Source organism: Eurytemora carolleeae, unplaced genomic scaffold (genome assembly GCF_000591075.1).
Source record: "Eurytemora carolleeae unplaced genomic scaffold, Eaff_2.0 scaffold331, whole genome shotgun sequence".
NCBI lineage: Eukaryota > Metazoa > Arthropoda > Copepoda > Calanoida > Temoridae > Eurytemora > Eurytemora carolleeae.
Genome location: NW_019396227.1, coordinates 224,637 through 238,854, shown reverse-complemented (window position 1 = coordinate 238,854; position 14,218 = coordinate 224,637). Strand labels below are relative to the sequence as shown.

The 14,218-nt window shown below is 32.7% G+C and overlaps 2 protein-coding genes across 3 annotated transcripts in view; both read left to right on the top strand.

Moving 5' to 3' along the window:
* Window positions 1-1,139: 1,139 nt before the first annotated feature.
* LOC111698714 (E3 ubiquitin-protein ligase RNF126) lies at window positions 1,140-12,919 on the top strand. Of its 2 annotated transcripts, XM_023469121.1 has the most exons (16): window positions 1,140-1,218; window positions 2,008-2,067; window positions 2,448-2,529; window positions 2,586-2,634; window positions 3,601-3,647; window positions 3,874-3,912; window positions 3,969-3,991; window positions 4,967-5,007; window positions 5,728-5,803; window positions 7,000-7,101; window positions 10,592-10,707; window positions 11,121-11,201; window positions 11,642-11,793; window positions 11,957-12,043; window positions 12,348-12,428; window positions 12,830-12,919. In XM_023469121.1, the coding sequence occupies exons 1-16, from the start codon at window positions 1,181-1,183 to the stop codon at window positions 12,902-12,904; spliced, it is 1,149 nt and encodes a 382-aa protein (XP_023324889.1). In that variant the 5' UTR covers window positions 1,140-1,180; the 3' UTR covers window positions 12,905-12,919. The 2 variants fall into 2 exon arrangements, with proteins under 2 accessions (XP_023324889.1, XP_023324890.1); XM_023469122.1 differs by lacking the exons at window positions 3,969-3,991; window positions 5,728-5,803; window positions 7,000-7,101 and having other exon boundaries at window positions 1,143-1,218.
* Window positions 9,223-14,218, top strand: part of LOC111698716 (serine/threonine-protein phosphatase 2A activator) — a 20,478-nt gene continuing 15,482 nt past the window's right edge. The window contains exon 1 of the mRNA XM_023469126.1: window positions 9,223-9,228. The gene's annotated coding sequence lies outside the window, so the exon portion shown is untranslated. The remainder of the gene's footprint in view (window positions 9,229-14,218) is intronic.

Genomic DNA, 14,218 nt, shown 5'->3' with positions numbered 1-14,218 from the left:
GATGCTGGAAAGAAAAAATTTAAGCCCCATACCCCCAAAGCTTTTACTCTTAAAAATTTATCTCTGTCGGTGTGTTGTTCAGATTCTATTTAAGTTTTATGAACTCGAAGTTTTCGATGGATTGAACAAAAAACAATTTTCGGTTAATTTGATGAAAATTACTGCTAGGTTTTCTTCTATAAATAGTGAGCCTTGGATGAATATTTTGTATTTACTAAAGGGACAGACCGGCTATGTAAGGTAGTTGAACTGAGTATGCAGTTTTATGGACAAATTCTTTAGGATTCATTTGAGACTTATAAAACTTTTTAAAGATCTGTAAATCCTGAGTTTGAGCTCAACGTCGACGTTCAAAATCGTACTTTTGGGTGGATACGTTTTCAGATTTTTTCTTATTATTAAATAACGAGGACAGAAAATGTAAATAAAATTCTACAGTAAACTAATTAGTTGTTTTGGAACAGGTTGAGAAAATAAAAATGAATCTTATCATCGAAAATAAGTAATCTTTTTTAATTATTAGTTTCTATTTTCTCATTATTCACAAAAATTATCTGCATATTTTCTGGAATTATTATTGAAAAGACGACATTTGAAGAATAAAATCATAGAAAATAAGAAATTCAATATAATGATAAAAACGAAATATTTGATTCTAGCATTGATTTATTGACAAAGGAAATGAGTCTTTGCCACAAACCCTGCTTTTCTAAATCCTATATCTTTGGATTCCAATGTCGTAGACCTTAGATATTTCAAACTATGAATTCTGTTAGATCAAATAATATAAGTTTGAAATATCAAAGATTTACGACATTGGGTTCTAAAGATATAGGGATTATAAAATCAGAGTTTGTGGCAAAGACTCAATTCCTTTCTTTTGAGAAATATGTTCCTAACCATCTAATTAGATTACTGTATAATTTTTACTTTATTTTTCGTCATCGTTATTTACTAATTTTAAAAAACCGATTCTGAAAACGTACCCACCCAAATTCATGATTTTGAACGTTGACTATGCACTCAAACTCAGTAATTATGCATCGTAAAAAGTTTTATATGTCTCAAATGAATCCTAAAGAATTTGTCCACAACACTACATACCAGTTTAACTACCCTACATAGCCGGTCTGTCCCTTTAAAACTATCTTTTATAAAATGAAAGATTCCATCAAACAAAATGGCCACCAACGTCGTTCTTGGTTACTGGGATATGAGGTGAAAAAAATTATAATTTAAAATTCCCTTTATCAAGAGATTGTAAAGGATCAATAACTAAGTTATGACTCAATATACATTTAAACCATAAATGAGCCATACATAGAAAGAATTTATTAAATGTCGTCTTGACAATTTTTCAGTGGGTTTTAAACTATTTTACGTAAATCTCAGTATTTTCAAAAATAAATAAATAGCCATGAATATGCAGTTTTAAAGAGCTCCATATAATCATTTAAGTAAAACTAAATATCTGCAGCATTCCATTATCAGAAAGTGAAGAATACGTGTTTGTTATTTAAATAACACGTTATTAATATACAGGGTGTCCCAATAAACATGGGAATCCAGTGACGAATTCGATATCGTCTTCTTAAATAATTCTTTGATTTAGTATAGTGATACCTACTGAGAAAGCTGTAATCTGTAAGAGTTTCGTCTGCTATGTTCACATTTTGTTTGTTTATGTTTTGACTGCATACGGTTGTACTTAGTAAAACAAGAAAATTGCAGGATACAAACAGAGTAAACTTGTCCGTCTTCAATGTTCATATTGCGGAGACATTATAAACACATCTTTACAGTCTTTTACCCTTTTCATAAAATAAATCCTAGCAGACATAATAATATTATGGCTTTTGAAATTAGGTATTACAATGCAAATTCATAACAAACACGATATCTAATTTTCGTCACTGAATTCCCATGTTTTTTGGGACACCCTGTACAATATAAAATATGTATACAATCAACCCCTTAATCAATAAATTTTACATAATAAATATTCAGGGGAATTGGTGAACCAATTAGGCTCATTTTGGAGCATGCGGGTGCTTGTTACGATGACAGGTAAACATCATACAATTAGAACAATTATTAGAACAGTTATTGATGTAAACCTTCAGGTGGTATCTTTTTATTTTCTTTCAAGGTCAAAATTTAGCATAATTTAAAAATATAATTTAAAATGTTTATGTTAAACATTTTTCTTACACTTTGTCGAATTTTGACCCTGGCTTGGCCCCTGGCATGTTCTAGCCGTAGCGCTAGGCCCGCTAGTTCATCCTAGCCACAGCACTCGCCCTCTAACATATTTCAGCATGTGGCCCCTCTAACCTTTGGGAAGTTGCCACTTGGCTTGGGAAATTGACTATTATAAAATTGCCACTTGGGAAGAAGTTGCAATTGGGAAAATACCCAAACACTGTTTTGCCAAAATATTGCTTTAGGCGAATTCTAACATCAAAACCAAAATGGTTGAAATTCAAAACTTCCCTGGGATATGATTTCCCCAACCTACCCTTCTATCAGGTTAAAAAAAATTTCATTTAAAAATATTTTTTTCAAAAACAAAATTTTTGTATCAGGATGAAGATGTAAAGATTACACACAGTAAAGCTATTCTGAAACATCTTGGTAAGCATGACAAGCCAATTTTTCTTAAAATTAAAAAAAATATTTTTACCAGTTCTTAATGATCCACAGACTCAGAATCAAGTTTTTATTAAGTTATTAAGTCATCGTGAAATAAATATTTTCCCAGCTATTCGAGATAAAATCATTCGAGCCAAGATGAAATATTATTCGCAGGGATATAATATCTATTACTTCCCTGCTGCCAATATTATATCCCGGCTAGTAATTTCAATCAACATTATAAATACTACAGCAAAGTTTATTACAATCCGGTTATATAGATACTAAATATAGATACAGTAATGTTATTTTTCAAAGATTAATGGTTTCATTAATGGAGTGAATTATGACGACATTGCAAGATCCTCCTGTGCCAAAGAAGACAGTTTCTACTAAGATCCTTTCCTAGCTGATGGTTTATAGGTTCAAGAGATGTCTCTAGTTCAGTATCAGCAGGATATTCTGTCGTTTCAGATGTTTTAATCTCAACATTTATAGAGTTCTCAACTGTAGATGCAGCTGGGTTACTTAATAGAGAAGTCATACTCATCACTGCACGGCCTGCACGTGATATATATTCTTGAGGAATATTAACAGATTTCCAGCCATAGAAACTAAATAATTGGAAGTGTACACAAAGTGATGAAGCAAATCTCAATGTGGAAGCCTAACTAAAAGATTTACAGGCGTATGAAGCAAAACCTTGCATACACCTATAGCTATAGCACACGATTCATTGAACGGAGCTTAGCTTGGAATACATATCTCCAACAAATAGTTTTGGGAAAAAACTAAAAAACTAAATCCGCGAAAAATTACACAAAATCCCCGAAATTGACCCAAATAAACTTTTGAAATAATGTGTAGTCTCTTTTAAAATAATGTGTAGTCTCTTTTTAAAAAAATGTGTAGTCTCTTTTAAAATAATGTGTAGTCTCTTTTAAAATAATGTGTAGTCTCTTTAAGGTCGAAAATATGGCCTGGATGGGTCAACTGTCAAAGCTAAGGCAGAGGTAAACAAAAATCAATAAAAAAATCGTCTTCTTAACTACACTCTGATAATATGCCGAGATAAGAAAACTTTTTTTATATGAAGATTTTTATTAATTTCAAGAAAAGTAAATATTGATGAAACTTTGTTCTTTTGATGAAAATTTGGTTAACTTATTTAAACTTAAATTAACGTGATGCAAAAAACATTATATCATGATATAATGTACAATACGTAAATACATATAGGTAGATATGATGCTGGATCAAGCCGTGGAAATAAGAAAGGTGCAGATAACAAATATAAATTCATTTATAAAAATATAATGATTTTTTCATTTCAGCCAATCTTTTTACTGTGCTACAGGTATAAACAATATATTTATGTCTGAATTTGTGTGGGGTTGTTGCCTGGGAGGTTAAAACATATGTATTCAAATCTGGTTTCAAAGCTAGCAGTTCCTCTTCCCCTTGACAAGGGACATGACACCGGCAGTTTAAATCATTTTCCTTGTCTGTCTGTCTATCCTTTGTATCAAATAAACACCAACACGGCTGAAGGTTTACCCGAATACTCAGAATTACAAAAAAAATTATTTTTGTAAAATTTTGAAAAATCCATGAAAACAAAATTGTAAATCTGCAAAAAAAAAATTCCTTCGAAACGAAAATGCTGAAAGATTGAGCAACAATTAAAAGTTGAAATAGAAGTTTGGCGCAAAGCACCCTGATAGCATAGTAGAAATAATTCAACTCCTTCTATACCTGCGGGGTAGTAAAGCACCCTGATAGCATAGTAGAAATAATTCAACTCCTTCTATACCTGTGGGGTAGTAAAGCACCCTGATAGCATAATAGAAATAATTCAACTCCTTTTATCCCTGCGGGGTAGTAAAGCACCCTGATAGCATAATAGAAATAATTCAACTCCTTTTATACCTGCGGGGTAGTAAAGCACCCTGATAGCATAGTAGAAATAATTCAACTCCTTCTATACCTGCGGGGTAGTAAAGCACCCTGATAGCATAATAGAAATAATTCAACTCCTTCTATACCTGCGGGGTAGTAAAGCGCCCTGATAGCATAATAGAAATAATTCAACTCCTTCTATACCTGCGGGGTAGTAAAGCACCCTGATAGCATAGTAGAAATAATTCAACTCCTTTTATACCTGCGGGGTAGTAAAGCACCCTGATAGCATAGTAGAAATAATTCAACTCCTTCTATACCTGCGGGGTTGCAAAGGAAATCCTTCACAAATATACTTCATATACAAGTATATTTGACTCATCAATTTAGATGAAATCAAAATTCCGATTAAAAGATTTTCTAAAAATTTCAGACCAGATTTTTCTGCCGAACTTTTAAAGAACTGGACAGAAGGTAACATTTTTAAATTTTATAAAGGTTTAATAAAAGATAATTACAAGCTTCTTCAATATTATTTTTTTAGTATTACAGTATTCCAATTTTTCCCACTTTGGGATTCTGTTAAATAATTGTAATTTGTTGAATTCCGACTTTTCTTCAAAGTCTGCAAAATTAATTCCAAGTCACTATTATTGAGAACTCCAAATAAAAAATAACTTTCAGTTAGAAATTAAGGTTATCTCCTTCAATCCTGGTCAGGCAAAGATACCGTTGTGAATCGGACATGCAATATAAATTAAAAAGGAAACTAGATAGGAAACTAGATAGGAAACTAGATAGGAAACTAGATAGGAAACTAGATAGTAAAAGAAGCTTGATAAGTATAAAAGTAAGCTTGGTAAATATGAAAATAAGCTTGGTAAATATGAAAGTAAGCTTGGTAAATATGAAATTAAGCTTGGTAAATATGAAATTAAGCTTGGTAAATATGAATAAATCATAACTACAAGTGTGAAGTAAGGCCCATAAAACTCTGGGATAAGACATTTCAGCAATCTTTTGTGTATTTAACGTTTTATTTAACAAATGGCTTGAAATTTAGTTAAATTGGTCCGTGTACCTTGCACATTCGCTGTGTTTCATGTTTCATTGGACCAAAATGTAAATTCGTAAATTGAGTCGTCTTCCTACTTTAATCTTTTATGAGTCTCACTGCATATCATGTATGTTTAGGTGAAAATATCTGGTTTGTAAACAATGAATTGACTATTGTGGACTTTTTGTTCTGGGAGATATTAGATGTTTACAGGTTTGCTTTTAAAGGGACAGAACACGTAATTTCAAGTGAACGTCTGATTCACAACTGTACCCTTAAAAATTTTGTATGAACTAAAATGAATAAGAAATCCATGTTTTTTAGCTTTGAATACTGTTCAATTATGCTATTCACTTTATAACAGTGCAGACTTACGGATTTATGATACATAAACAATGAAGGAAATTGTTAAAATTAAACACTTTTCAATTTTAATGCTGGAAAACAACGATGTCTTTGATCCTCATTATTGATCAGATAAAGGTTGTGAATTTGGCATGAATTTGGCATGAATTTGGCATGAATTTGGCATGAATTGGGCATGAATTTGGCATGAATTTGGCATGAATTGGGCATGAATTGGGCATGAATTGGGCTTGAATGGGGCATGAATTTGGCATGAATTTGGCATGAATTTGGCATGAATTGAGCATGAATTGGGCTTGAATTGGGCATGAATTTGGCATGATTTTGGCATGAATTGGGCATGAATTGGGCATGAATTTGGCATGAATTTGGCATGAATTTGGCATGAATTGGGCATGAATTTGGCATGAATTTGACATGAATTGGGCATGAATTTGGCATGAATTGGGCATGAATTTGGCATGAATTGGGCATGAATTGGGCTTGAATTGGGCATGAATTAGGCATGAATTGGGCATGAATTGGGCATGAATTGGGCATGAATTTGGCATGAATTGGGCATGAATTTGGCATGAATTGGGCATGAATTGGGCATGAATTTGGCATGAATTGGGCATGAATTGGGCATGAATTGGGCTTGAATGGGGCATGAATTGGGCATGAATTGGGCATGAATGGGGTCACTTGAAAATACAACAATGATAGTTTCTTTGATAAACTCAAAATTTTAGATTAAGAAAAAATGTTGGTGTAAATAAGAAATGACTCACCTTATTTATTAAACTGTATTGTTTTTTTTGAATAAATTGTTGCTAAATGCATCACAAATTGTCGTGAATCATTTAGTTACGCTTTCATATAAAACCTTTCAGGTTTGGCCTATTACTCCTTTCAAACTTTAGATATGGAAAAAACTCACTAAAGCTTTAAAGGACAGACTTGGGATACAAAGAAAGATAGCATAACTTCTAAATAGATCTAGCCTCGAACATTGATGAAATATTTCTATAGCTGAGTCTATTTTTAATGGATTTTTATTCCAGACTTTTAATTCCTGGTTGTTTAAGCAAACATGGTGGCTTAGAAAGCTTTCATGCCAGGTTTCCTTCACTTCCAGGGGTCAAAGAGTACATTGGCTCCAATAGGTACACTTATTGCAGAGCTCAAAAATTATATTTAATCCAAGAGGTCAGCATTGAAAATCTCATTTTCCCATGATAAAACTGAAAAAAAAACACCACTAACTGCACCTGTGTTTACTCATGGCTTGATAATTGCAGCATCCTTGACCATGGTGTTGCAGGGTGTACCATGACAAACAAAACATGATCGAATTGAGAGAAGTATTTAGATATAGTTGGTAAATTATTTTCGGTTTAGTCTGCCTATACTATGAAAGCTGTAATCCGTAGATTTTGTCTTTGAAAATTTAAATTGTAAGTTTAAATTAACAACTTTTTGCGTGTTGATATTTTTTGAACATTTCGTCTCATGGTTACTTTAAATAGCATTTAATAGAAAAAATTTGGAAATTTCTCAAGCAAATTCATAATATTTCAAAATTATGTCTCCTTTAAAATATTTAAAAAAAATATTTTTTTGGGTTTTCACTTTTTTCAGGTACAAGGCTTTCCCAATTTGGACAGCGGAGGCGGAATATGGATTTCTAAAACCAAACTGAGTAAATTTGTTTTGTTTGTCTTTATTGTAAGAAATCATTTTTATTGATAAAATAAACTTTGTATTTCAAAATTATGTTTTCATTCTTCTTGCATACTATACATACAAACATATCCATGTATATCATTATCATTATTTAAACATGTTAGTTTTATTTCACATTCACAAATATATACAGTGAAACAGAGGCGCAACTAGGGGGGGGGGCGGCCGGGCGCTCGCCCTCCCATAGCACCTGAAAGGGGGGGGGGGCGCCCCTTCCCCTGCAGAATGAAAAGAAAGAAAGAATGGCGAAAATCAGTATCACAGGTATTGCCCCCCCCCTAGCAAAAGTCCTAGTTGCGCCTCTGCAGTGAAAACCAGAAAAATTTAGAATATAGGACGACGACATTGAAGCAATACTGAAGTACAAAGAAAATAAAGCTTTATAATTGTAAATCTTGTATAATGAGTGAAATGGGTCTGTTTACACTCCACAAAATTGTTATATAGCACGTTAGTTCGAATAAACAAAAAATAGTTCAAATAAACAAAAAATATTTCAAATGAACAAAAAATTATAGTTTAAATGAAAACAATAATATATTCAATTAAAATATTTTAAAGTTTGGCAGGCCACACAATCTGAAAATTATTTAAAGAAAATAGTTTAAATTAGAAAATATTCTGTTTATTTGAACCATTTTAGATCAGCAACCATTTTAGATCATATTTGCACTAACATTGCCACTAAAAAACAATTTTCTGACTTTTTGCCACAGGGAACAGATGAAAACTTTGTTTTTGCAAATATGACCCCTGATATTATAAATGATGCTCTTAAAAAACTAAAAAGTAAAAACAGTTCTGGACCAGACAAAATTTCAACAAATTTGCTAAAGTCTATCATACCAATTATCATGGGTCCTATCTGTCATTTATTTGATTTATCTTTCAAAACTGGGTTTATTCCTACCACTCTTAAAACTGCAAAAATCGTCCCAATCTTCAAGGCTGGGGAAACGGATAATTTTACAAATTATAGGCCTATAAGTTTGCTTTCTTCGTTTTCAAAACTTTTAGAAAAAGTGGCAGCAAATCAAATTATGAAATATTTGAATAAATTTAAACTACTTTATGAACATCAGTATGGCTTCAGAGCAAAGCACAACACTACTCAACCCTTAATTCATTTCTTAGATAAAATATACAACGCACTAAATAAACCTGTATCCGAATATACTCTGGGAATTTTTATAGATTTAACTAAAGCTTTTGATACCTGTGATGTTGACATTCTACTGAGCAAGCTTGAACACTATGGATTTCGTGGGACTTCNGAAAAGTCCATGGTGGAAAAAATAATCAAAAGAGCCAAGAGCTATTTTCCACCTAATTGCTTTATACTTGTACTGTTAATAAAATCATCAATTTGTAATTGTAAACTCTATCTGTATACAGATACATTTATTTTAGCAATAAACTTTATCTTATCTTATCTTATCTAATATGACATCATGTCAGTAGTTCAAACGACCAATATTTTAAAATGTCGTCTTTAAATAAAAATTTCTCACTTCTTTCATTCATCCTTTAAATCATTCGCGGCATTCGTACAAAAATAAACCATTCCTTCCTTGGAACACAGACGGTCTGTGCTAATTTAACCAGAGCTGAAAACTTTTGAATGGGATATCCTTAATCCCGATCAGTTAATTAATCTGGAGATTAATAACAATAGGAGAACAAGCATTATTTAATCTCGAGATGAAGAAAAAGCGTGGATCATGCATTTATCCTGATATCCAGAAATCAAAAGTTCCCAGCTCAGGAAACTGATTTTACAGAGCTGTACTTTTAGTGGGATGGAGTACTCGCACCCCCTGTAATCTTAGAAGGGAGGCCGATTCACCCCTTAACATTTTAGACGCCCTCTTCTAAAAGTTCCAATTTAAATGTTGCATGCTCTCTGCAATGAACGTTATATCGCTATTCGGGTCTGTCCTAGAGAACTATTTTTGGACCCCCCCCCCCTCCCATGAATTTTGTACATGACCTTTAATTTTAAGTTAGGTTATGACACTTTCTGGGCCGAGCGCTGCGGCTAGGACAGGCTAGGGTGCCGAGCGCTGCGGCCACGTGTCTTTCATTTAAGATCAATGTACAAAATTGATGGGAGGGGGGGGGAGGGTCCAAAAATCGTTTTCTAGGAAATTACCCGCTATTCGAACTCGGCAACTTTATTTTTTACTTATGTTACCCAGCTTTATACATCTTAGTGTTCTCCAGGATATTACCTTTAAGGTGAATATAGAGGTAAATTTCTGGTAAAACAGAAAATGTGATTCAAAATGGCGAAATTGCGACTAATTGTATGATGCAGAATTGATATACAATGTTGCAATAATTATTATTCTAGTTTCGGCACTTTCAAAACAACTAAATTGAAACATTGAACAATTATAAATGAAAGACTTAATTATAAATAATGATTTCTTTGACCGTATGGTTTATCTATATAGATACTTTTGGGTCCGTTCTAGAGAACGATTTTTGGTAATTTCCTAGTATACGATTTTTGGACCCCGGGCATGAATTTGGCATGAATTTGGCATGAATTGGGCATGAATTTGGCATGAATTGGGCATGAATTTGGCATGAATTGGGCATGAATTGGGCATGAATTGGGCATGAATTTGGCATGATATTCAAGACTTCCATTCTATCTTATTTCAAGATGACTTGAGAAATAAATATTCTTTATGCTTCCGGGTTAGGTTGGGCTATAGCAGTTTTTGGGTGGAGTGCTGCGGCTAGGACAGTCTGGGGACTGAACGCTGCGGCCAGGACAGGATTGAGTAAAATATAAAAAACAGTCATGGACATTTAAGTGACGAAATGTTTTTATATGCAACATTTTTTAAATTTTGATATATTTCTGATCAATAAAAGTTTGAAAAGAGAGGTTATATCTAGAGTCAGAATGGCGGATTCTGGTGGGGGAGGACGATATTTCTGTCATCAATGCAACGTTGAGATTCCTCATGTGTCAGAGGACTTCTGTTGTCCAGTCTGTAATTCAGGATTCATTGGTAAATTTCCACAAACATTATTTGTATATTCAGAGCTGAAAACTTTAAAATTGGATACCTTTAAATAATAACGATCACTTAATCTGAATATTAGCTAAATCCGCTCTTTTTCCCCCTTCTTGAATATCTCTACTGGATTCCGACCAATGAGAGTTCTCTTATCAACTGGCGATCAAAATTTTAAACATCCTTCGCATAAATATTTCTTAAGTTTTTGCAACTTTTTAAATAAGAAATTTGATTCACCAATCAATGTCTGAAAATTTATTTGATATCTTTGTAACTGTCACTTATAATTTGTGTTAAATAATTTTGTTCTCTGTTTTTGGATGATATTTTGCGGCTCGTCACTTGAATCTAATATTTGTGAATCCGTTTAAAATTAAAATAATCTTCACAATGCACATATTTAGAAGAACTGAGGAACTCTGATTTATCTGAACCTGGAGCTCCTCTGCATGAACCAGATCCGATGGACCAAATTGATTTCCCAGGTTAACATTTAACATCTGGTTTTTGGTTCACTGACTTTGGATTTCTAGATCTGGATGCAGGACAATCTCAGATAAAAGTCTTTATGTACGAGGGTTGAGAACCCTTAGCTCAAAATTACAAGAGAAATTCTGGGCCTTTTCCGGGATGAACAGAGCGTCGATGCATATCATATTTGATTATCTCCAGGGTTTAACCCAAAATACGAATGTAATACTGATTAGTCCCGAAAATCGCAATTAAGAGCTATAAAATATCCAATGTGATGTGGGACACCCTGTATAAAAAATAAAATGAAGTATTCGTACATTTTTAAACATGAACATAAAAAAATTTCGCTTGTCTTATTTTTAACAGCGTATTTTCAAAATTTTGTTCTTGATTGTACTCTCGTTTATTAGCTTCAAATTTCAAGTTAAATATATATTTTTTTAAAATTTAGGTCAGCTAGCTAATTTCCTCCCACCTGGTATGTTGCATATGGGAATGGATATGGGAAGACCTGGAAGATATCATGTACACCGCCAAGGACCTATGCGACCCATGCTCAGGGGGGGTCATCAACAGGACGGTCATCTTGAACACTTTCTGCAGGTTGAAATTCATCCTTTAATGTTTTGTAAGCCCCCCACCCAGCCGTAGCTTTAGGGGGAAGGGAATTTTGGTATGAAGAATTATAAATTTGCGTTACCTTTTAAACACTTTGACTTCTGGATCATTTATTAGTTGGAAATTTCATAACCACACTTTTGTTAAGGAACTAATATTTAACGTGACGGGAATGGGTGTGGCAGGGGGAGGAGGCGTTCCTGGTGTACAGTTCCATTTGGTTCCTGGACATCAGGTTATACAATATTTATTATTTATATATATATTAGAGGAACTTAAAGAGCCTAATCTTAACTTTACCACTAGACACAACTGTCAATTCAAATATATCTAATAAATCGGTCATGTGATATATATATATATATATATATATATATATATACACACACACACAATATATATATAGTTAGTATGTTAAAAATGTAACATGCTTTGCATGAATTTTTTTTCAAATTTTGTAAATCTGTGATCTAAATAATTTTGAAGATTTTCTTTTAAAATTTAAGCGGATTTTTAATAAAAAAGATTCTTTCGACTAGGGAGCAGGTGGTGTGCAAATTCACGGACATCCCGGGGACTATGCCTGGGGTACCGGAGGACTTGATGCTATTATAACACAGGTTCATTTTTATCTTAAAGTTAAAAAAACTCTGAGAATGCTGAAAACTTTAGAAAAAATACCGATCGCTTAAGTAATAAATATCTACTGTCGAATGTTGACACTTTAAAATTTCTGCATAATCCAATCTTTTTCCCTCTTTTTGAATATTCTTGACGGATTCCTACAAATGATAGTTCTCTAATTAAATGGGGCGCAAAATTTCAATTTTCCCGGCTACTAAATGGCTGTTCGGGACTCTGCATGCACAAAAGATTAAAATAATCTTAAGATTTACAAAAATAAAAGATCAAGTATTGATCTCAGGTATCAACAATTCTAAAGTTTTCAGCTCTGTATCATCACCAAATACATTCCTATAAAAGAATATAAATTTGTTGGTTTAAAACCTTTTTTTTTTAGCTTTTAAACCAAATGGATGGATCAGGGCCCCCGCCGATGGCTCAAGAGAATATAAGGGTAAAAATAAGGTTCTAATGGATTTATTGATTGATTGAATTCTTTCTTGTTTTTGAATTGGTTGATTAATGTCTCTTTTAGTTGGTTGATTTCTTAATTCGTAGATAGGTTGTTTTTTCCTGTTTTGGTCGACTGCTTGATACATGTGTTATTTGTTTGATTGATTTATTAACGATTTTTTGTTGGTTCGTTGATGGATTGATTTTTTTTTGTTGATTTACTTAATTAAATATTAATTATTGATAAATTAAAAATTTTATCAACTGAAGCATTGATCAGTGCGTTGATTGATATTAATTGGATTGGATTAGTAATTAATAAGTCTGTTCTTTCTTTCTTTGATTGATAGATAGTCTGATAGTCTGACAGTCTGATCTATAGATTGATAGTCTGATTAATTGATAGATTGATAGTCTTATTGATTGATTGATTGACTGGATGGATGGATAGTCTGATTGGTAGATGGATAGTCTGATTGATAGATGGATGGTCTGATTGATAGATGAATAGTCTGATTGATAGATGAATAGTCTGATTGATAGATGGATGGTCTGATTGATAGATGGATAGTCTGATTGATAGATGGATAGTCTGATTGATAGATGGATGGTCTGATTGATGGATGAATAGTCTGATTGATAGATGAATAGTCTGATTGATAGATGAATAGTCTGATTGATAGATGAATAGTCTGATTGATAGATGAATAGTCTGATTGATAGATGAATGGTCTGATTGATAGATGAATAGTCAGATTGATAGATGGATAGTCTGATTGATAGATGGATAGTCTGATTGATAGATGTTGCATATACAGTAATCTAAAATGTCGATATCATCTTAATTACTTAAAAAAATGTAGGACGAGGTATCTGTTAACTGTATCCTAAGTTAAACAATTGATTCGGCTTGAGCTGAAAACCTTAGAATGGTGGATATCAATTCAAAATTAATGCTTGATCCTCTCTTTTTACTAATATCAAGACTGATTAAGTCTTTAGATTAATTTCTAGAAATTAGAAATGCGCTCTTTAACTTTTAAAAACCCGATTTTTAATTTATACGCGCATATCTGGTGTTGATGGTGTCATATCAATTGAACTAATCGATGGTACGAGCGTAAGTTTTGGTTTAATGTTTATTACGACTAACGTTCAAAAATGGCTATAGTCTTCAAATGTGATCAAATATTTTTTTTAATAAGCTCATATTAACATGATTAAATTTATATTTGTTTAAATGCTGTAAAAACCGGCTTGTGAACAGCTGACTTTAGTTTTAATCGGACATTAGTCCAATCGATATAGCATCGTGATCTGTAATTGTTATCAA

What these genes read in the sequence shown, in the direction of transcription:
- LOC111698714 (XM_023469121.1), top strand. Translation starts at nt 1,181, where the DNA reads ATGGCCACCAACGTCGTTCTTGGTTACTGGGATATGAG. An exon ending in AAGCCGTGGAAATAAGAAAG is followed by an intron (nt 3,913 to 3,968) that starts GTGCAGATAACA and finishes TTTTCATTTCAG; the next exon opens with CCAATCTTTTTACTGTGCTA. An exon ending in GAGTACATTGGCTCCAATAG is followed by an intron (nt 7,102 to 10,591) that starts GTACACTTATTG and finishes GGTTATATCTAG; the next exon opens with AGTCAGAATGGCGGATTCTG.